This window comes from Parus major, chromosome 13 (genome assembly GCF_001522545.3).
Source record: "Parus major isolate Abel chromosome 13, Parus_major1.1, whole genome shotgun sequence".
In the NCBI taxonomy this organism is placed as follows: domain Eukaryota; kingdom Metazoa; phylum Chordata; class Aves; order Passeriformes; family Paridae; genus Parus; species Parus major.
In genome coordinates this window covers 14,468,864-14,493,447 of record NC_031782.1, presented here as the reverse complement: position 1 = coordinate 14,493,447, position 24,584 = coordinate 14,468,864, and the positions used below count along the sequence as shown (strand labels likewise).

Below are 24,584 nucleotides of genomic sequence, written 5' to 3'. Positions count from 1 at the left end.
CTAGGACAAGGTCAGAGCCTCAGACCTCTTGGCACCCAACTGCAAAGGTGCCTTGCAGCTTTCCTGCCCACACTGAAAAGTCTAACTATTGAAGCAGCAAGTGGGTCAGCTCCTCATCACAGCTTGATTCTGTCAGGAACCCATTGTCCCATTAAGTCTGCCAATAGGCAGAGGTACATGAGCAGCAAACTTCATTATTTATCCACAGAATCCAAGTGGATGAAGGATACAAACCAAGTGGCAAATGGGTGAGCGCTGCTTTCAGACTTGCTCATATATCTGTGCAAAGGGGTACAAAAACCTCTTACCCCAGAGATTAAATCACTAGAGAACATTGTCACCCACTCCTGCCCCCAGGAAGATTTACCTTCATGTTTAATAAATGGGCTCTAATGCCCTCCTCTCCCCAGAATCCAGGAGAGAACGTACCAGCAGGTTCACGGTGCAGCTCATGCGGTTGTCCTTGTTCTCGTCGCTCATCACAGCACGATAATCCAGCAGCCTCTCCAGGAGCCCTTTCACCAGGCTCACAAAGCTTTCCACCAGGCTGGAAATGCCAGGGTGCTGCCTGGCACACTCTGTAAGGCTGCAAATACAGAAATATTGGTACAGTGCTAATGGCAAATACTGAATTAGGCCTAAGTCAGCTGCAGAATGCACTGGAGATTCCCTCTGTGAGTTGGTAATTTAGATATTCAGATGACAGATGGCATATAAATAAAAAGGAAAACAAATAAAAGAAACATTTACTTTTCCTGTCTGAAAACAATTTTGAATTCAAGGATGTGGCCAAAGCTTCAGGACAGATAAATCTGCTTCTGCTATCACAAAGTCAAGTCTGAAATATCACACTATTGCAATAAACTTTGCACCTTCCTTTCCTCAGCATAAAACACAAAAATGCTTTCCCCTTCTCTTTTTGCTCTTACACGTGAGTAAAAGTTCAAATGAACAAAAATTACAATTTTAGCTCAAAAAAGACATCACCAGAGTAATTTTACTTTGAGAAATAAGCAAAAACAATCAACTTTCTGCAGACTGAAAAGAGCAGCTTGATCTCTTTTGATAAAAATACAGGAAAGGGAAATTTATATTTTGGCATCATCAGTTTCAATTTACATTAGCAAAACATTAGAATATATTCTTTCTCAAAAGTGCTGAAATGATTTAGGAGTAGAGATTTCACTTTACTGTCTGAGCTTTATAACATTTAACTGTTTAAACATCATTAACTGATTACCTGCATCTCGTTAAGGAGTATTTTCTTTCTTTGCTTATGAGAAATTATTTCTTTCTTTGCTTTTCTTTTGTTTCCTCTACTTAACATTCTGGTTTTCCATTGGGATGTCTCTGACAAGCTGCATTTTTTATGTATAATATATATTTATATACGCACATACATACATATATATATTTTCACATATATAATTATAGATACAAGCATTGGGTCAGGCACAGATACAGTTAATTTTCCCCAAGGCAGTCCTGCTTTGTGTTGGTAGCTGGGAATGTTCTGACCTCTTAGTGCTCAATTATCAATTGAGATCTACATCATTGTTTTCCAGACAGCAGGTAAAAAAAATTAATTATTAATAATCATTAGGCACAATATTTTTTTAAACTCTAATTAAAAAATATACTGTTTTAATTAACAGCAAAACAATTTTTTTTACTTCTCATAATTATTTGAACTTTCTTCAGAAAATACATATTCATATTGGCTTCAGTTGCAAAGAAATCCTCAAAGCTCTGGCCTAGAATGGAAACTCTGCAGAATACCCAGGAATAAAGTTCCAACTCAAGGAAAATAAAAGCAATATCTAAAGTTTATTCCTTGGATTATGCAGCTCCAGTGGAGTCCTGACACAGATGGAATGTATATGTGGATTTCTGAAAGAACATTTATATTTTCTATGGTAGGAGGGGCAGAGGCCAGCAGATAAACCAAAAATACTCCAATGGCTCTTGTCTGACTGGTCTGAAAGTGAAATATTTAAATCAAAAACTGACACATGGCTTATAAAATACACTGTAAACAGAATGGAAACACTAAAGGGGCTGAAGAGCTGACAAGTGACAGAAAAGGCTGGAGCACATTAAAAGATGTTTGTGGGAAAGAAAGTAAGAAAGCCTCAGAAGCACATAGGAGTCTGGAATATTATACAGGAACATGGTGTTATTTTACAGCTACAAGTAGCAGAAACAGTGTGAGATGCTAATGAAGGAAGTACAGCCACTATTCAAGTGACAATTATGGATTTCTGCCACAGGTTCCCTTGGAGTAACAGCAAACAAGGCTGTGAATGTTCCCTGACTGCACAATGAACACCAAGACATCACATTTCTTCCCAATACAAGCAGAAAAACATTGACATAAACCACAAGCTATTGCTGGGTCTCACCCAAATACATACATAACTCCAGTCACTAAAGAAAGGTGAACCAGAGGCCACATAAAGAACTACAAAAAGAACAGGGGAGAAGAATTCCTGTCTCTTGAGGCAAGATTCAAAAAGTTGTATTGCTCAGCTTTATACCTTAATCCCAATAAAAAGGATCACAAAACTTCAGAAGATTTTTTTACCCCCAGGAGGGAGCAAGAAACCTTTGAATTTTTAAACAGAGTTTGAAAAAAATAGAAAATTTTAAATAAAAAAAAATATTTGCAATAAAGCTGGAAAAAAAACAACTGCATAGCATGGGGAACTGGAAAGCTGCCAAATGCCATTTCCTGTTGTGCCTGTATAGGAACTAAAACATGCCAGAACTCATTTTCTGAGCCTGAGGACAAGTGGAATGGCACAAATTGTGTTCATGGAGCTGCACTGATTCTCCTGCATCTCCCCAGGCAGGGCAGCTTTGTCTACTCTGCCTGTTGAGAACAACCTCTCACCTGTCCCACATCCCCTGGGCACTGCCTGGGACAGGTCACCACCCCTCATGGGCCACACTCACATTCAGGTCTAGAGACAAATACAAGGCAGTGCTTAATTAAACTTCTGAATGTGTTTAGTTCATTATTGTGGGCATGGAGAAATTCCCAGCAAACAGCAGCATGGGCAATGTTGGTTGCAGAGGTGAGCAGAGACACAGCAGACACTGAGTGATGCTGAATATCTGCCTTCAGGTGGTACCTGGAACTGTGCAGGAGTGCAGTTCTAGGAGATCAGCTGATGAAAAATGAACAAATGAATAAATGAGGAGGCAAATTTAACTGGGTCTCCTTCCAGCTGGAACAGGGATTTGGGGACAGAGGCTTGGAATCCCTGCTATGAAAGGTGTAAATGTAGGAAGGCTTGAACCAAACCAAGAGAACAGGTCCTACCAGGCAGGTCACAGCCTCTGCTTCAACACTCCATCTACAGGAGCCATTCAACAAAATCTGGAGATAAGATGAATTGTCATCTTTAGAAATGTGGAAACTTTGAACTTGAGGCTTTCTAGAAAGTGGGACAGTACCGAGGGGAAAAGGCAGATTTGTCAGAGCGACAAGGGGGCCTTGCAAAGGCAGGAGATGAAAAGCTCTGCACTGTGTTTGATGACACTCCTTGACTGCACTGCTGAAAGATGGGCTTTAACTGGATAGTGCCACTTTCCAAGAAAAGCACTGGAATGAAAGAGCAAAGTGCAAACAAGGCAAGCAAATAATGTTACACAGCTCAGAAAGAGTGAACTTCAAAGGGTCACATACACAAGATCTGAGGAAAGTTTTGCTTTTTGCATAGATAAAGTCTCAGTTTGAACACTCTCTCCAGCTTTAAGGCAATGTAGTGTTTCAAACCAGATGGAGACATTGTAGGAATGTCCAGAAAACATTCTGTATGATAAACTAAAATACTGGGGTTGTTTACCCTCAGGGAAATCCTGAAGGAAACTAGACAGAAACATTCAAATTTGATAAAAGCTGCTGAAAAAAGAAACAGAATAAATCACTCTTTATGTCCCCTGTGTGTGTACCCAAAGCTTTCATGGTTCATCTGATGAGAGATGTGACTTTGCAAAGACTGCTACCCCTACCCTGAGATACAACCCACACAGGGTAGCACGATTTGAGGAAGTAAAACATGACATCACAAAGCCTTATTTAAATTCAGACTTGTCTGAATAATCTCTTGGAGACCAATCTAGACATGTAAAAATGCAGGTTAGGTATAAATTCTTCATAATTTTCCTGAAGCACAGAGCAATGAAAATCAACCAGGAAAATAATTTCAATGAACAAAACTGCAAAGCAAACCAGGTGTAGTGAAGCATTATGGTATTTCCAGTCCCTTCATGAAAAAGTTGCTAAGATTCTATTTCAGGCAAGGTTACCAACCTGAGAAATGGGAGAAATAAGACAGAAACACATCCTGAAGGCATTTGTTCTATTTATTCTCATGCACTACTTACATGGACTCAAACAACTGCATGTAGTGTTCATCCCCTCGTCCTCCTTCCACCTCATGATCCAATTTCAAAATGATTTCATTTTCAAACTAATAAAGAAAGAAAAATCAAAACACTGAGCAGCTATCCAGAGGTCAACACACTTCAACATGGCATCAAAAATGTACCTTTGTATAATTATGCCACATATTCCCAAAGGTTAAATTCTTGGCTATATTCTGGTCTGGGCTTTTAGCAGGGCTGAAAGCCTGGACACAGATTTTCACAAAGCTGCCCCTGCACTGGGCAGGTGAGACATGAGCTCAGAGTCTGTTGTAGCTCTAGACAGTCTTTGTCCTGATGCAAACAACTGCACCCTGTTCAGAAGGTAGGAAAGATCTACCTCAGGGTTCTTGACAAGCCATTAACACATCAAGAGGCACAGGGAGAGCATTAGTGGAGATCTACACTGAAATAAAGCTCAGTTGCTTTACACAGATCTAATTATTAAAACCACTGTAAAAATGACAGAATTCATTACTGTGCTAATGCAGCAAGTTTTCACCTTCTTTGATACAAAATTTCACACAGTTGTCAGTACATGAATAATTCTGTTTCTCCCTGGAGTGTTTCTGTGTAATTGAGAGTTTTGGCAGGCTGGGATCCAGATCATCCCAATCAGAGAACTGGAAGCCTCTCATGGTACAAAGAATTGCTGTAGTATTTCAGATGTGGCACTTCCAGATAACTGCAATGCAAAATATTTCACCTTATTTCAATATATCCTCATCAAAACATTCAGCTCTGAGCTGAAGCCAAGCCAGGGCTACACAGAGGAAATCAGTCCTTCCTCTTAGAGCTCCAAGCAGGTCACACATCTCTTCAGATGTTCTTTTAGAATTTCTTCAGTTTTAAAGAACATGACATTCTAAATTAAAATATGTTACTAGATGTACTTCCTTCAAGTAGGTCATGATTCAAACTCTCCACCCAGAAAAATGATTCATCATTTTTCAAGAACAAAAGGCTGAACTTTCCCGTCTTCCCTCCAGTGTCCAGCCCTGATCTATTGGTCACCCTGATCCTGCCAGCCACTCTCAAGGCAGAAATTAAAGTGGCTGCTGCTTCTTTCAAGGAGCTTTGAAACAGCATCTTGAGCAGCCAAACTTCTCCACTGCTCACACCAAGAGCAAAACCTGGGCTCAGAGCAGTGGCAGTGCAGGCACAGCCTGCTCTGGAAAGGGGCAGGGAGGAAGGAGCCATTCCCACCTCTTTGTTACTCACAGGTTTTGCTGCTCCAATATTAATTCTTTCTCTGTAATTAGAATACAAATGGAAGATTGTCTGTTGAACAGTACATGCTATACTAATATTAGAGAATAAAGAGCTATCATTGAAAAATAGCTTAACAGAAAAAAGTGAAATTGCTCTGTCTCATCCTGGCTGAAATAGAAGTTTAAAGGGCTCTGAATTCATTTTTATGTGCAAGCAGGATGTGTATTAGTATTTAATGTGGGTAACACAGGTGCATGGCAGTTTGAGAACAAGGAAATATTGAGCAAAAACATCCAATCCAGCCATTTTCTGTGGGCTTACTGCAGTAAGACAAATCTGTGAATATAGTGCAGGTCGAGCACCAGGTAAATCCACCTCTTAAATCCTTCCTAGTACTTATTCAGCAGGTAGAGAATTGATTACTTCTCAAAGAGGCAATAATTTCACATTCCTGGACCTGAACAAAAAAACTCTTCCTAAGCATCTTTCCTGCAGTTTCTCAACAAGCTGCAAGAAGAGAGAAAATCAGTTGCTTGGATCAAAACAAAATAAAAAAGTTGGCAGAAATATGGAATAAAGTTTTAATGGTTCTGTGCAACAAAATTAAGCCCTAGGAAGTGTTTCTCCTCACTTAAACAGAGTGTGTCTAATTGTCACTGGCACCAATTTAGCTTTAAACCCACCTGCTTCTCTAATAGATCCAAGGAATCTCCCCAGTTCTGAGCACACCTCCATACCAAAGCACAAAGCACATCCACATTTTCCACGTGGATCTCTCTGAAGCCCCAGGCTGCACAAACTCAGCCTCTGCTGCTGAGATCACACCTGAAACCCTCACACACAACCAGATTTGAAGAGTTGAGAGAAAGAAGTGTGGCTGTTTAGAGCAGGTAAATCTCCTGTGCCAGGAGAGCTCTCTGAGGACACCCCAGTCACTCTCAGCCAGCTGTGAGAGCTCAGAAGCACAGGACTCTGCCCCAGAACCAGGGTCTGTCCCCTGGCACAGAGTGTGCAAAGCCAAGCACACAGCAGCAGCCAGCACTGATTTCTGACACAGCCCCACAGCAGCCAGGAAAGGAAAGCAAACACAGAAAACTTCCCCAGATGGCTCCAGCAATTGGCAGAACCCACGAGAGACACTAAACTGAAAATACCAAACACAAACAGAATGATTTATTTGAACAAAAATATAAACACAGATGAATTAATCTTTCCTAAGCCAAGTTAAATCCGCAATGCAACTCAAATCCATGTTTATTTAAATGATATTTTCATTTACTCTGCAAAGAGCTAATTTTCCTTGTTTGTTTATTTGTTTATTTGTTTTTTTAAGCAAGCATTTTCTAACTCCTGGCCTGAGATCACAGTTAGAACAAGCAGGATGAGGTTGCTCACTTGATGGTGTGCCTTCCTTTGGGAAGTCTTAATAAAATGCACAACATGATCTTTCAGGGAAAGGAAAGGGTTATCAGCATCTGGAGGACTTTTTTAACCCTGTGTGTCCAACACAAGAGCAATGAGCTTGTCCCACATAAGCAATGAGCTTCTCTTTTTATTTGAAGGAGGAAGGGATCCATTTACAGGACTGAGTCTCTCCACAGACACTGAGATGAATAAATTGGCTTTCCAAGATTCCCAGCTCTCTGAGCTCATGACAGGCAGAGCCTCAATAGCTAAAATTAGTAGATATTAATGGCTCCCTCTCTACATCTTCAATTAGAGTTAAAATTAAGAGTTTATGTAACACTGCTCTGGGTGAATGGAAATTACATGTGCAAAGGAGAAGAAAGGATTGCAAGAAAATATCATGGTGTCCTACACCTACATACAGATTCCAAACCATTAAATAAATTTGTAGAGCAATTCATTCTTGAGACAACCACAGGTGGAATTTTTTTTTCCCTGGGATGAGACGATTTCCTAGAAATAGCTAAATAAAATAAAATTCTTGGTTGATAAATTTAAATGACTTTATATCCTTACTGCCTGTATGTTGTGTGCACACAGCAGGAACAGCCCCCAACCCCAGCACATCCCCTGTACCCCCAGAGCACAGCCCTGTCCCAGCACAGCACCAGGACATGTTAACTGAGACAGGAATTCTGGGAAAGGTTATTAAATCATGTGGGAGGTACCAGACAGGCTCTGGTTCCTGTGCTGGTACAGGCTCAGCTCGTAAAGATGTTTCTGCTTGTGCTTTTTCCCCCCTCTTCTCTCATTAGAGAAGATTAGATTAGAAATAAATTATTTCTTTTTAGAGTTCCACAAAATTATGTTTTAAGTGAATGTCATTCTAGGCTCCTGAGTGCCCCAGGCACTCTTGAAATAACATGTTGTCATTCTCAAAATTTTATATTAAAGCTTAAAAAAACACCCTTTATATTACTAAATGTCAATTTGCAAATGAAAATTGCCCACTACCAAATCCTGGAGTTTATGTGTTTGTGCATCCAATAATTATCCATTCATATTACTTATTTTCTCTTTTAAATTGAGGTGGTAACAATTTTAAAACATAAAACTTAATGTGCCTTTCCTTTAAAATAAGTATTTTAAAAAACTTATCAGAGTGGCTAAACTTACAGAGGCAAGTTTTTTTAATCTTAATTACCTCATCCATAGCAAAGGAGGACAAACCCCAAGATTCTTGATGAGCAAATGATCACAATTCCTAAAGCAGAACATTAGAGTCCAATGAGACTCAGCTGCTCAATTATGAGATAGATTTTGCACCATCTGATGAAAACTCCCCCTTTTCCTTAAGCTGCAATAAACCCAATGTCCTTGTTCCTTGGCACTGTAAAATACCACCTGAAACTTATTTTTATGGCAGGAGAAGTGATTCAGTGGGCACTGGAGTGCCTGGCCTCTCCCAGGCTGCTGCTCCTGGTGTCAGGCAGAATGACTGATGAGTTTTCAGGATTCCTGGGCTCTACAGAACTGTGTCTCTCCCAAGAGATGAGGTATAAGCCATGAGCAGGAAAGCATTTTTAAGAAGGCAAATATGGGACTATCAGGACATAGAGGGAACAGATGCACAGAAACAAAGTGGTTTTTAATCTTGGTCTTGAACCAAAAGCTTTGCACTGTGGAATACAGACCAAAATGGAAATTCCATCTGCTCATTTGTTCCACACTTCATTGACACAGAAATGCCCCAAATGATTTAAAGTATTAAACATAGCTGGGTATACGAGATATTTATATTTACATGTGCCTAAAATGATGCCTTTTTGTTTGTCATTTTCCCTTACACAGACTGTTCTGAATTAATTATCTGTGTAACTACAAAGCTGAATATCCAGTGTATAATTTACTGTGGGAGGCAGTGTGCAAACACAGAACAAGGTGAGTCCATGCCCAAAGAGCTCAAGAGAATGGAGATGTCAGACAGGGATGGATACTCCACTGCCCAGGCAGACACAGGGAGCACTGGCAGGAAATTTAGATTACAATTTCTATTCCATCAATGAAAAATATTTCACAGTAGTGACTTAAAAATTCTCTTTCCTTTTCAAAATGACTGCAGAAAACACTCCAGGAATTTCATTTCTTCACAGTGATTATTTTTTCTCACATTAACAGTTTAGAAAAGTTATCTGATAAGAATTTCCTGATAATTTTCCTGATAAATCTGATAACATATAATTAACTATTCACTGCTACTCCTGTCAGGTTCTCTGTACTAAAACCTGGAAGTTTTAGCTTACCAATATCGTTGCCACAAGGAAGGGGAATAAGGAAATACTTAGATTATAGAGGATCCCTAGAGGTCATTTAATTCTATCTCCTACGTAATGAAGGGCTGACTTCAATGTAAATCTTGCTGCTCAAAACCTTTTCCAGTAAAATCCTGAAAACTTGGATTAAAATCCTGTGATCTCCTCTTTGCTGTTCCATTTGTTGCTGTCATTGCAACAAGTTTTACCTAAGTCACTCTGGAGTTCCTACACTTGCTGTTTTCTTTGGTTCTTAATATTTGGGATTTCACTTTGTGCAAGCAGAAAAGCTCACTCCACAAACATTCACCAGAAATACTGAGCACATGACATTTAAATGCATTTTCAAGCAGAGCACTTGTAATTACCTTTTTGAATTCTCCTGTCCTCTGATATTCACACAGCATCATGTCAAAGAAAATTGGGATCGTGGCTTTTCGTAGCTCAACTTCTGGGATAAGAGTCATTTCCAAGATGGGCCCAACCATCCCAGGAATAAAGCAAATTTTATTCTGGCCTGAAACAAAACCAAAAACTGAATATTTGAGGAGCAAACCAAATAATTTTAGGAAGACACCTAGGAGTTGCAATTATTTAAAGTAACATTTAAGCTATTTGTGTTGGCCAAATCTTGCAACTCAGTCACTTGGTTTCTTCTCAAAAGCTGGGGGCATGTGAATGGATACTGTCTCCTTCTAAGGTGCTAGAATGCAGTGCCAGGAACAAGCAGGAATGCCAGAGGAGTTGATATTTTCAGTGAAGAATTTGATTTTTCAGTTTTTGACATCTCCTTATAAATATTTAGAGTAGAAAGTAATAAATTAGCCTAAGAACCTCCCAAATACTAACAGCAGGAGAGCACAACACGGTGATGTAACATGGAGTAACATTTCTACAAAGGACAAAAACTATTACTGGTTTTCCAAAAATTTCCAGAATCAGGAGCAGTAACAGAAATACCATCCACAGAACTCAGCTGCTAAACCCACACAGAATTATCTCTCTTATCAGAATTAATTCAGTGCTGCCTGAAGCTTGGAGGAGACAAAAAAATTCTCAGCAACAAATGTGAGACTTGTTCCAAACTGAGGAGTGCTCTGAGTCTGATGCTCCTCTCTGATTTGTGCCATGTGAATTTTCAGTGCCAATGCCATGCAAAAATTTTCCAAGATAAAACAAATATTCTATCTAAGTTCAGTTAATAAGAGATGATCCCAAAGGAATTAATGAGAAACTCTCAAAGGAGGAGCAGCAGAACCTGGCTGGATGAGAAATGTAAAAACTTTTTTGGAATTTTAATCCAAATGGATTCCAAATTTGAGTCTCCAATTTGCTGAATTGTAGGTTCAGGCTGAGCAGTAACTTTCTCAGGGAAAAGTCATCCAGTGTCAATCCTACAAAAAAGGGTTCTGAGATCTGAGTTCAGTCATGTTTGAAATCTGAGAGAAGGTTGTGAGTTCTCTTTTAAATACAAACCTGGCAGTAATCCAACTGTATCTTATGTTGGCTGCTTAATCACAGGAGTGAAAACATATTTTAAGTTCAAATAGCAGAAATATTTACAAAAGCACTTCATGACAGATTTTTTCAATGGAACAAACATTATGTGACAGATTCAGTTGCAGTGAAGCTCAAGTTTGCTACTCACCAAGTTTGTACCACATGTCACGGATAGCAAAGCCAATTAAACGTCTCATATCTCCATATCTGGGAGGAGAGGAATAGGAAAGGTATTTTTATCATTACCTTTTTTATCATTTTACTAAAAAAATTAAGATATTAGCTAAAGGATATATTTTGCTTACTTGTTCTGGATTTTGTTGTATTTTGCATGGGAAAAGTTTTCTAGCTGTAGTGAATCTTGAGTAATAAAAGCCACAGCCAAATGAAAATAGTTGTTCCACAGCTGTAAATTGAATATAAGGAAATTATAATAATTTTGAGGAAAGCAGGAATAATATTAAATGATGCATAATGCAGAATAATTTATGAAACCAAATGATGCAAGCAATATGAGATTTTTATATTATGCAGAGATGTACATCATTAGTATTATGCAATTAGCAGAAAAGCAAGAAAGATGAATTTTAATAACCACTACTACACATTTGCTCTTAATAACAGAGCAGCTGAATAAATATTGCTAAAAAAAGATTCACATGAGATTCATTAGCCAACAACATTAAACCCTGAACCAAAGCAGGACTGGGGGAACACGTTACATGGTGGTGGATCTTAAACTGGAGCTAAAGGCACCGATGTAATTACACTGCATTTGAGCACCACTTCAAAAAGGCATCTCCTGCCTCCTCTTTGGATCCTAATTCAACCATTGTATGAAATTCCAGTGTAATTTGTGAAGAGCTCTCCACATGAAAGAAGGACAAAATACATCCCTAAGTAACAGCTGATAGTAATGAGTCTGTACTTGAGTAGACAAAAAGCCTCTGTGCTTACAGTGCACAACCCTCCATTTCTGAAAGCAAACTATCTGTTCCACACTTTTCACACACTAGAAATGGGAAGGGAAAAGAGAAACTTCCCTAGGAAACACAAATTTAAGGAAGGAAATACAATTTTCAGAAGCTTTTAGACAGTCAGCAGCAGCTTTAAACACTTAAAAATGCAGCTGTAGCTAACAGCAGTGCTAGGGCTCAGCCAGAGAGCAGAAGGGAATGGGAAATGTATTCAGTGGTGATTCAAAGGATGGAACAAAACATGGGACAGAGCTCTTCATTTTGGATGGTGCTATACAAGCCTGGGTTGGGAACCCACACTAAACAGCCTGGAAACAAAATGTTCCCTCAAAACTTAAGTGGCTTCTGTCCTTTGTAGCCTGGAAAACTCTGGTGTGCAAACAACCAGGAAAAACAGATCCCAACCCACAAAACCACACCCAGAACCACAGACATTTCCCATAATAAATACAATTCTCAAACCTCCTCTATAACTTGTAGGTGATCCTGCTGTTAATTTATGTTAATTTAAATGATATTAATTTATCTGCCCAGCAGAGCTGCTCCTTCCAAAGCCCTTGGAGGGCTCTGTGTGTGCCTGAGCGAGCAGAGCTGGCCCTGCTGCACACACAGCTCAATTCTGCAGCCAATTCAGAGCCTTGCTCTCATGACAAATGTTGGTTATGCCCTGAAAGGCCTCTTTTACTCTCTCCCCAAATATTTTAAGAGATTATTTTGAGCAGTGTGGAGCTCTCAGCCCCTTGAGAAGCCGTGTTTATTGATGTGCAGGGCACACACTCTGTATGTGTCAATTATAGCAGTGAAATGGAAAATTTCTCAAATTGTTCTAGACTGTGGGGAGAAAACTGAAAGCTTATTCCTAAATGGTCTCTTATTTAATTTAAAAGCTCCAAGTTCAGTGCCACCTTTGTCAGAGACACACCCTAAAGACTCAATCTCCTTATTTATAAAATACTTGTCCCTCCATCCTCAGAGTGCCCCAAAATGGCTGAAAAAATGGGATCCTTTCCCTTTCAATACCATATTTAAATTAAGGACTCACAAGATTTTAAGCACTGAAACTAACTTTAAAACTCTATGAGACAAAGTAATCTCTCTCTAAAGTAAAATAGAATGGAAACAGATTTAAAAAATGCAAAAATTATTCTTATGAGACATAAGAATAATTTTTGTTTTGTTTTCTCTTATCCCCACAGTAACACTCCAAGGTGTTTTGGACATCTGTCGAATTGGAAAATGGGGAATTTATTTAGAAGGAAATTTCCAGTCATCTCACAAAGAAGATATTTGGTAGTTATCCTAAAAATTCACCCAGGAGTAAAGGCTGCAGCCTCCTCCTTCACACTCCTCTGAAAGCTGATATTTTCTAGTGGAAGGATCAAATATGAACTTGAAACTCTGAAATTTTATAATTTTCAAATGTGCAATATTATATATAATAATAAAAATATAACATTTTAATATTTCCAGTACAATTAATTCTAGCTAAATTTCCCAGTGGTTTCATTCCCTATTAACCTCTGCATTGTTTCTGCAATATTTGTCACTGTCTTACATAGATTTTTGCAGTGTGTATTTTTCCCACTGAGGGTTTTGATTTTGGGGTTTCTAAAAGAAGATTTTAACATAAAAATTTGCATAATTCTGTTTGTGATGTTGAAATATATTTCATTACTGCTGAGTTATTAATGGAGGATAGCTCATGCAAGAAGGGTAGGAAAACACAAAAAATAAGCATTTTCTTTCAGATCAGACTGACATTAGATTTTGGACTATGCCTTTTATAATAAATTTCTGAGGATAGGTGATTAATATATGAATTATAATCGCTGTAACAGCACAGATGTAATAATCCTTTCTAATGCCCTGTAAATGTAGTGCTAATGGAGGGAAGGGAGGGGGGAGCAGGAATCAGTAACGCTGCATTTCCAGAGCAGAGGCTCTACAGCAGCTGTGCCCAGCACAACAAAATGTTGGGTTTGTTCTCTGCCTGCCCTGAAGGTGCCAGAGCTGCCATCCCCAACCAGTGACATTCCCAGAGAATCCTGCACAAAATCCATGGGAAATCCAGAGGCACCAAGGGTGGGTGGGTTCCTTCCCTGCATGGAAACTCCTCCTGCAGGACTCGAAACCAAGGGTGATGGAGCCAGGGGGGTGACAGTGACAGCAGAGTGCAGATGCTCTGTCCTGGACAGAGGAGACACCTTGCAATGCCACCAGCTGCCAACAGGAACAGAAGTGTCCTGGGATCATCCTATTTACCACAGATGACATCTCAGCCAGCTTTTGAGGATGCCATGAATGCACTGCATGAGTACAGAAAATCACACAGCTTTTGTTACAATTAAACCAAAGACACCAGGGTGACTTTCAGGGAACACTTTTTCAAAAATATATTCCACAATTTTAAAGATTTTTTTTTGTTTGTTAAGCCTCTTCTGAAAAGCCCATCTCAACTCCTGCACCCTAAATCCAGAATTTACCCCTTTTGATGAGCAGCTGTCCTGCTGCTCTCCAATAGCCCAGCTGCAAAGCAGTGGTCTGCACATGGTGTCCAATCTTCACATTTGAAATTGCAAATCCATAAAGAGCTGTTGATATGAACCAGCAAAAAATGCAACATCTTTTAAATCTGGATGTTTTGCCAAAGGCTGAATTTCCCTTGTCTTTAGCAGGAGAAGCTGATAATGAACCCCACACCTCCAGAGAAAAGGGAACATCAAAGGCAGCCCACAACAAATCCTCTTACAACTGCCCAGCCTGGTCCTGACAGGGGCACCGATGAGTGGAGGTGGTGAGGACACTGGCTGCCTCAGACAGCTCTGCAATCAGCTAAGGGAATCCTTGGGAATAGTATTTTGAAGAATATTGAGAACAAAGAAACAAAACAGATGGAAAAGAGAAAAATAAGCAATTTGTTATCACGCTGATAAGACTTTTTATTGACATGAAGTGCAACCAAGTAGTGAAATGAGCAGTAGGACCTTGATTGTCATGGTCTTCAGGGGAAAGTCTAACCTCAGACCTGCTTGCCTTTTTTTCTTGTGTGCTATCAATATATCCTTATATTCTCTCCACAGGGTCATTCTGAATACAGACTCTTAAGCTAGAATACTTTCCACAGTTGCAAGCCTTCAGACCTTTCCTTGCAAGCTCAGAACCTGGAAGGACACCTGCCAGCTCAGCTGCTCCTGCTCCACACGCCAAGGCAAGAGCTGCTACACTGCTTCTGACAGGTGAACTGCTGAATTCATTCCTCAGAATCCTGGAGTGAGCAAATATTCCCTGCCTTTCTAGATAATATTTCTGTTTCAATATTTAACATAATCTCTTTATATCTAACATAAATGCAAGAAAATAACTTGTTTCAAATCCAGAGACATGAATAGAATAGAAACTGCTTAATATTGAGGGGTTTTACCTATGCCAATAATTCCTGCTGAAATTCCAGATTTCTGTGCATTAAATCCTCATGTTCCAGTTTATGTTCAGCACTGAAGAATGCAGAGTCATGCATTATGCAAGATTCTGTCCCTGTTTGTACTGTAGGCACCATGAATATTGGGAGCTCTCCTTCACTCCTACTTCATGGGTTATTTTTGGTCAATCACTTAATGAAATTTCACTCTTTTCTCTCCTAGAAAATTATTTCCTCTGGAGCTAACAGCTTTGTTTTATCAGCACAACAGTAAATATTCCATAACAGAAGCCTTCCAGGCAGAGCTGGTTTTACTGTGCTAAGTTTTGCTGCGTGCTGACTCTGGGGAATCTCTGCAGGACACAACCTCTGAGTGCCACTGCCGTACTGAACCCATCCCTTGTGCACTCTGTGCAAACCCAGGAAAAAACCAAACCAAGGAAAACCACCCCCTCACCCAGCAGGCACAAAACCTCAGATATCAGATGATTTTTTCACCTCCAAGAGCAAAGGGCCTGCTGTGGCCCTTGCTGCCTGCCCCGTGCGATGACAGCCTCGGTGTCAGAGTTCTGGGATTAGGGAAGGGCTCCCTACCAAAATGGGACAGTGAATCTGAGTGATGACAATGCCAAGGCAGGAAATTTAACAGCTCTTCACTGCTGTGCTGGGCAGGGGGTTGGGATTTTTCTATCCAACAGTCTCAGCACTGAACCTATGGCTTGAACCTTAAGGCAGTGCTGAGTTCTAAACCTAAGGACTGGACCCCCTCTTGATCAGACACAGAATATCCTTCCTCAGGCCCTAAATGGAAACACCTCTTTCCTTTCTACCTGAATAAATAAAAAAAGCAATTTGCTTTGCAAACCAGAAAGAAACCTTTTTTTCCCCATTTAACAAGCTCAACCAGAGCTGCAAAAAATTTCTTCATTTTGTTTCTATAGATTTAAACCACACTTTTTTTAGATGCTCAATTGCTTCACAGTTGACTTGTTTTGTTTGCTTTGGTTGTCTACTACTTATTGCCATGCAACCACTCAGCCAAGTGAAAATCCTCAGATCTATTTCCCTGTGCTTTATTTAGCTTTTCAAATTTTTCTTTTAATTAAGACTTTGCTTCAGCTCTTAATAATCTGATCTGAAAACACTGTGCTACAAACAGCAAAAGTCACGCACTTGTTTACACAGAACTTAAAAAGTGTGTCATCTTTTTATTTTAAATAACACTTTGACTGATTTGCATCTCTGCTGTCCCCATTCAGCTCCTCCTGCACCTGAGGGTTGGGATGTGTGGGGCTGCCTTTGCTCCTGGGCTGGAGATGGGAATGAACAGCCTGTGTGATTATCAGGCTGCAGCTCTTAACAAACATGAAAGCTACACTCTTCCAAATTTTCTCTCAAACCAAAATAGAAAAATCAAGTTTCTTTGTTCCATTCTCAATTTTTGATAGGAATGTAAATAAAAATAGAAATACAGCTACACAGCAGCTATTCTGTAAGGTCAATTATTTTATAAAATATGGGAGTTTCTCATCTACTTTGAGTTAACCACTGCTCAGCTTTGCCTACAGCCAAGATATATTAATACAAATATATATATATATATAGATATATAGATATATACTGTGGGAAATCAAATTTAAATTTATAATTAATGCTATTAGACAATGTGCTTTGCACTGTTCAGACCTATTTTACTCCAGTAGCAACTTTTTGAATAGGTATATTTAGGAAACTCTTGGAAGGTTTGCAGAGCTTTTATTCATGAAAGAAAAGTAAGGTAACACCTTGATTTGTACTTTAAAGTCTCTTATGAAGACTATAAGGGTGTTACAATTCTTTATAGGGCACCACTTATTTACTATAACATTGTTTACCTTACTCAGAGCCTCCAGATATTTGACAAGTCATGAATAAAAGAGCATTAATGCATCCCCTTGAACTACAAGGTGCAGTGTTGAACTACAGCATCCCTGGTTGTTTGATAACACTTTGGAAGGCACAGAATTGCCACAGGAAAGAGCTGAAATAAAGGCTCCAGATCAAACTGCTGCTTTCATGTTTGCAAAAGGCACTGTACACCTTAATAAAACTTGGACAGATCCAGTCTTTATAGGCTGTGTGGTTTTGGTATCCTGCAGATGGTGATGTGTTTCAGGCCTTTGTTATCTGCTTTTAAAAATTACTGACACATTGTGCAGTAAAAAGGGATCAAGTGCTGCAGAAACAATAGGTTATAAATTGCTCGTTAATAGAGCCTAAGACAGATTATATCATAAATATGTCAAAGGCCTGAGAGTTTCCAACAGGGATATTTACTAAAAAAATATATTTACGTCTGTTGGAAGAAACATTTTTCATTGTGATTCAAAAATCTTAATTAACATTACATGTGTACACCTTTTTATAATCCCACCTTTTGAAGGTAAAATGAAATTTTTAATGAAATAAAGCAGGAAAAAGCTCTACATTTCCTACTTGAGGTCACTGTAACTGTGTGTAAATCTTTTACCTTTCTTTTCACTACTGTCTTTCAAACTTCCTGTGGCTCCTCTGCAGCTCTTTGGGACTGAGGGGTTTTGTGTTGAGGACCAAGAGACCAATTCCCAAATAGTTTTTAGCACAAGTGGAATCATTTAAAACAGATTGAAAGCTGTGAGATGAACCATAAAATATAAAGCCCTGAACTTTATGCAAAAGGTGAAACAGAATAACTTCACACACCATGATCAGGCAGCACTTAGTGACGAATCCTGAATCTAAAAGTATATTTACATTTTAATACCAATTTAATGAATGTGAAAATAACAGATATTTTCATCTTTATCTAAAGGAAGCCAAACATAGTAAAATGCATAATGAAATAATTCACTTGAATCATTCACAGAATGATATTGAACAAACAAAAAAACCCCAACTACTCCTAATTAAAAGTTATGACAGAAAGAACTAATAAAAATAAATAGATGAAGATAGACTTGTCAGGGAAGACTACAAGTGAAAAATAAATTCTAAGTGCTAAATACTCTAGGAATCAGCAAAGTTAAGCTCTTTCTGTCCTACATCCCTAGCACTGACATGGTAAAGGCTCCATGTGTTATGTCTGAGATTGATTTTCTGAACTCACTTAGCTGGCTAAGAAAAAAACCATATTTTTCTGCTTGCTAGTCCTGAGCAGAGTTAGAGAAGAAAATACCCTGGTTGGGTGCCTTATCATAAATAATGAAAGCCCAGTTCTGATGTCACATGTAAGAGGGTCCAATCCTGCCCCACTCAAATGCACAGCCCATCTGGTACTGTAAATATCAGAACCAGCAGGGCTCTGGCAGATGTGTTAAAAACCCTAAATACTTACTTGGACTTCAAAATCCATGTTCTCCAAAAATTTCTGGTTCATTGTCTCTGCAAATTTGTTGATGGCTCTCAAGAAGACTCTAAAGAAAAGAAAAAGAGAAAGCAGTGTTACAGATAAACAAATGTAACCTCTGGCAATCAATACCCACTGGGTGTGATACTGCTGGGAGCACATTTGGCACTGAGCACTCTGGGAGCCTCACACATGAGCACAGGAAGTGACAACCTGTACAGTGGCACAGGATTGATGGTGTTACCCATAAAAATATTAATACAATTGTCAAAAAGTTTCTCCACCTCTGCTGGAAAAGTCAGACAATAGAATTTTGTTTCCCCTGCTGCATACTCTGCTGCATTCCTGAGAAAACAGAGTAATTCTTTCAAATCCGATGCCACCTTCTGCCAAACCCGGATCATTCACAAGGGTGGCATCACCTCTTCTCGGGGTTTGATGGCTCAAACAGCTCCTGTGCTCACATCATTAATTAGGAGCTGCCACTTCAAAGATATAAAATGCAGCTTTCAGCTTCCTTACAGGTGGGGAGGGCAGGACAGCACCTCTGCCCACCTTCCTCCCTGGGAACAGAACCCAGGTGGATTATGCACACATTCCAAAGAGTGAAAATACACATTAGTTTATGATTATTATACCTTATTACATTATTATATATTTAATATTAATATTAAAATATTATACAGTTACTTCTTCCAAGAGTAAGAGCACAAACATTACTCCTGCAGCCTGAAAAGCAGCACCTATTTAAGCTGTTGATTAATGCAGCATGTTTAAGTCATGTTTCTAAAGCTAATTGCTTTGTCTGACTTCCCAGGACATTCGTAAAACAAAAATCAGTTGAATCTTTAAATATTTATAAAGTTTATTTTAATAATTCAGTTGTTTTCAAAATTGAAAATTGACTGAAAGTGATCATTTGCCTTTGTTTCATAGGTAATTTTTTAAAACCTATTAAGTGGAAATATTTCTATGGAAAACACTGTAGGGGCAAAGAGAAAGATGAACCCAAGGGAAAACCAATCCTAACTGCTCAAATATAATGATTGGCTGTCAACTAGATATTCCCAGGCAGGAAAAAAATAATCTAATAGTTATAACAGCCAGGTCCAGAAATCCCCACCATCTCAGTGATTAGCAACATCAGAGAAAGCAATAATTCATTAATTAGGATTATCAGGAAAAGATTAAGACACAGCAGGATATCCATATGTTACTGTCAAAAGAACACTGTGTCCTTGTGCTGGATTCTCTGTGGCGTTCTGGTGTCCCATCTCAAAAGGACAAACAAATAGAAAAAGAGAGAAGAGAGAAGAAAACAAACAAATATTTGTGACACAGAAATGATCTGTTCAGGAACACTGACAGAGGAGGGAGGTGACAGGATCTATAAAATCCAAAGTACTGTGGAGATGAGAGACTGAGCGCTCACAGCTGCTCAGGGGAGCACCAGAGAGCCCTGAACACAACCAGGATGTGCAGCCAAAAGAAGCAAACCCAGTGTCCTGGGGTGACTTTGTGATGCCTGTATCCCAAATCACCTTGTTTATGGTACATATTAAGTTCTGCACCTTTAGGACTGGTTCTGAGAGCAAAGGGGGGAAGAAGAAGCCGCAGTTTGTGTTGAGGAAGAGCCCTCACTGCCCCACATGCTGCTCTGGCCTGTGCTGTCTGCAGCACGGACAGACAGCGGGACACAGCTCTCATATGCTCTTAGCTGCTTTTTAGCTAGCTGAGGCAGACAAGTTCCCTGAACTGATTTTTTTTTCCTTTTTCTTGGATCTGTTCAAACCTGCTCTGGACTGCAAACCCAGCCAAACCCCGGGAGCTCACGGCTGTGGCCACCGGGGCCTGGGCCTGGGCCCTTTGCAGTGCTGGAGGGACTGACACGAGACTGAGCGAGCTGAGCTACACCCATGGAAAGGACTTCTCTGGATTTAACATCTCTTCAAACAGCATGAGGTTTTATTGTTTAACATTATTCAATTTCTGTTAAATAAACAGTTTTTTTCCCACTTTTCTCCAAGGAAATCTTTTTCCCAAACCAGCTGAGGGGGGCCCGCTTGAATTTGTTTTCTAGAGGGACCCAGTTTGGAGGTTTTCTCCCAAATTTGCCCTGAACCCAGGTTCTGTATTGATCTTGTTCAATTCTGCAGCTCATTGCTATGGGATGCTGAGAATGTCTGAATTTTGTACTGGCTCAGAAGTGATCAGACACATCAAAGACTAAATTGAAGGGAGGACAATTAAATGCCATTGGTCACTGGAGGCTGGTAGAACACAGCAAACAAGCTCTGCTGTACATTGGTCCCCTGGCAGCCCTCTGTGAGCCACTGGAGAAACAGAACAGTTGAGAAAAGGAGTTTTAGTCTCATCACAAAAAAATAAAAGATAAATTAGAAGGGATAAGTTCAGCTTCTTAATGAGAGAGGTAAAGCAAAAGTTCAGCTTTTGGCAAGCTTACAATAAGGAATCCCACTTAATTGATGAGCAATCATCCAAAGGAGCTCCCTGCTTCATTAGAGCAGTGACTGGCTGGAGAGAGATCCCTTCTCGTGGGTGAGGCTCTCCAGGAGGAAAATGTTCTTTAGAAAAACCTAAAAAAGAACTTCTTCCCATCTGTGTGACATTCCCCTGTATTGCTGATGGGATCAAGGAAATTCAGTAATTATGCACGTTGTCACATCTTGCCAAGCCCTTTTTGTTGAGGTGACCAGAGGGACGCTGCAGGAGCTGTGGCAGGGGGAGCTAACAGATTTCTGATGGTGCTGTGTCACTTACAGCATCATCCCACACACTCAGCTGAGCTTCCTCCCCGTGGTCCAGGGCATCCTCTGATCTCATCTTCCAGCACTGGCTCAGCTAATCCTGCCAGCTGAATTAAGGGGCTGATTTGTCACAAGCCACGTGGCATCAAATCTCCTCCAGCTCAAGAAAACTAATTTTGCTCAGTGCTATCACTTGCAGGCTGTCAGTGCTCTGCTGAACACCTTGTGCACTCTCACAGGGCTGCCCTGTGCCCCCACTGCCATTTCCCAAGCTTTGCCACCTTGATGTGATCAACTCCTAAATGTGATTCCTGCTGAAAGCTGTCCCATGCTGCCCACAAGCAAATAAACACATTTTTCCCTAACGCTCCACTCACATGGGGACATTTATCTCCTCCAAGCTGCCTGATACTTGACACAAACAGTTTAAGATGCTGCAAAAAAAGGGGATTCTAGGAGAATGATTTATTTTAGGCAGCACAAAACCCCACACAGCTTGGCAGAATCAAGACAGGTTATTTGTGTCATCATCATCATCATTATTCTACTTCCAAACAGGAATTTTAGGTCAAGGCTATTTTGGTGTTCACTTTTCTGTAGCTCTGTATTGCTCTAGACCCTTGGATTTACAGTTTATTACTTGCCAACTCACATAAGCAAGTTCTTGAGCTCCAGCTGCTCAGGGAGAACATTTCCCATCACTCAGAGTTTTTGGCTGGAGCAGGAGGGGGTGTCTTCTATTTCTGAGGCTTTTTTAATTCCCAAATTCTGTGCATTTCCACACTGCTCTCACACTATGGCGAAACACATCACCTAAATATCCAGTTTAGGCAGACTCTGGTATAATCTGGTGCTAATAACTTTTCTTGCTATAAAAAAATCCCACACTATTCAACACTTTACTCTTTAAACAAAAATATCATTCAAGACAGAGTAGAAATAATCATAGCTTAAACACACATGAAATTTATTATTGTAAATCTATTTCTTAATATGAATATATTACTAGGTATAATAAAAAATATTGTGAAGATTTGTGGTTTACTTTTAGCCATATAGAAAGACCTCAAGGACACCTAAGAAATACTGGGGTATGTAATGTCCTGTAGAAATCACGGAAAATATTAAAAATATTTACAGGTTTCTATACAATATAATTATATGTAAGCTGTCTTCTGTAAATATCCCTTTCACTCTCAGAAATATTTTTATCTGACAGACTGGAATGACACATTTTTAGGGAGCATGCAATATTTCCAGGCTGTCAAGTTCCAAATATTTTCATGCATTTGTATTTTGCCTAAAGGGTGTATCTATTCCTGTCATTGGGAGTCACTTAGGCAGTAGGTTTGAATGCTATTCCTGGCTCCTGCCAATGCCTCCATCATTTCACTGTCCTGCCTCAGTCTTCACTTTCACCAAAGAAGGGCATTAATTAAGTAGCCACAAGTAAGAAAATAAACAGGTACTTGTAAAACAGTGTGAAATTTTGATTAAAAAAAAAAAGAGAAAATATAATTTTAAACACTAATTTTTAAAGACTTAAATTAAGTTGTTATAATTTCAATTAATTTTAATGAAACAATAACTTTCCTACAGACACTTACTACAGAATTTATTTCTCGTCAGTTTAAATAATTGGGATCTAAAATTGCTGAAATTCCTTTACCCACAATAACCTCAATGATATTTCCTGAGTTTATGAGGATTGATGCTCCTAATGTAGAGCTCATATAAAACTCTTGGGCCTGAAGATTTATGGAAGATCTTCAAAGTCCAAAGTCTCTGGGCCAGATCTGGGTATAAAAATGCAGGGTTTTGGCTTAGGGCAGCAACAAAATTGTCATGGTTCAACTGTTCCTGTTTCCTTTCTCTCTCTGAATTTCCTGCTGCTTCTGCTTTACTTTATTGTATTGTCAGAGACATTTGTTAAAAATTTTGTCCAGAAAGTGAGCCCAAAGAATAGAAACCTGTGTAACTGTACTCAGTTGCACACACTTGGATGTCTGCTCCAAACAAGGGAGAGCAGTACCTTAAGTAACACAGAAATAATTTAAGACAGAAAAACCTGAAAATTTATGTCACTCTAAGACAAACTGGATTGATTTCAAGCTGATTCTCCCTCAAAATAAAACAGAGAGATTGAGATGGAGCAAGGAAAAATTTCTGTATTCATAAACAACATATTAATCAAAATAGGATTTCAAGGTTATTTCTCAGATGATGATTTTGTCTAACAGTAAAATAGGTCTGCATGTTGTCCTTGCTTTTGAAGTGTAATAGGTAATAAACCTAAAATTCAGATTTGCAACTCCCAAGTTATATTTAGCAAGCTAGTTAGAATAGTTACATCAGCTTCTTGCAACATAAAACAGAGGATTTAATAAAACAAACAAACAAACAAACAAACAATATCCCAAAAAAACAAAACCCCAAACAAACAAAACCTTAAATTCACATTGACTGCTCTTATGCTGGCCTTTTTCTGCACCTTGTTCCAAACAAAGAACACTTCTAAGTCCACAGTGTGGTTTTGGGAAAGGTGCATAAATCAGATCCAGCATTAGAAACATTTCCAAAATAATGAACAGACCTTTCCTCAGACTCTTCAGGCGAATTCTTTTAAAGCAGGGCCCAACTGCAGTGAGATGCTCTTCAATGTCTTTTCAGGTTCACATGACTCTAAAATCTGAGAGTTCACTGCTCCCAGTCTGAGATGAGTAACCCAGATACTGAGGTGGAGGCTGAATGAATTCACTCAGGTATTTATGAGCACAAACTCCTGCCTGCTATGGCTCCTCAGGCCGTGACTGCACTGATGTAATGACAGGTGGAAAATAATGAATCAAGTATGAACTTCTACTGGATAATCAGGCACAGGAAATAAGGTTTAAAAGAGTGTATTTCCTGTGTTGTGAAAACTTACTCAAAGAAACCATTAAAATGATGGCATATATGGGTTCTTTTAAGTCACATCTAAAAGCCAGTGAAGGCACAAATGGTTTTTACAATTCAGGACTTCCTCTCACAAACCTTAGGTGGTTTTCCATCACAGAGTTTGGTCAAAAATTCAAGCCAGAAGGAGTTACACCAACTTCAGTGTTTTTTGTAATCCCCCAAACAGATCAATCAGCACTTTCATCAGTGAATCCTCTACTTGAACAGACGAGGAGTGTGAGGGAAGTTCTTGCAAAC

The 24,584-nt window shown here is 39.3% G+C and overlaps 1 protein-coding gene across 1 annotated transcript in view; it reads right to left on the bottom strand.

Moving 5' to 3' along the window:
- Window positions 1–24,584, bottom strand: part of DOCK2 (dedicator of cytokinesis 2) — a 154,622-nt gene that overhangs the window by 24,660 nt on the left and 105,378 nt on the right. The window contains exons 30-35 of the mRNA XM_015641547.3: window positions 18,610–18,688; window positions 11,168–11,268; window positions 11,011–11,069; window positions 9,731–9,879; window positions 4,393–4,478; window positions 430–586 (exon numbers count right to left, since the gene is read on the bottom strand). Coding sequence (XP_015497033.1) covers window positions 430–586; window positions 4,393–4,478; window positions 9,731–9,879; window positions 11,011–11,069; window positions 11,168–11,268; window positions 18,610–18,688 — 631 coding nt within the window. The remainder of the gene's footprint in view (window positions 1–429; window positions 587–4,392; window positions 4,479–9,730; window positions 9,880–11,010; window positions 11,070–11,167; window positions 11,269–18,609; window positions 18,689–24,584) is intronic.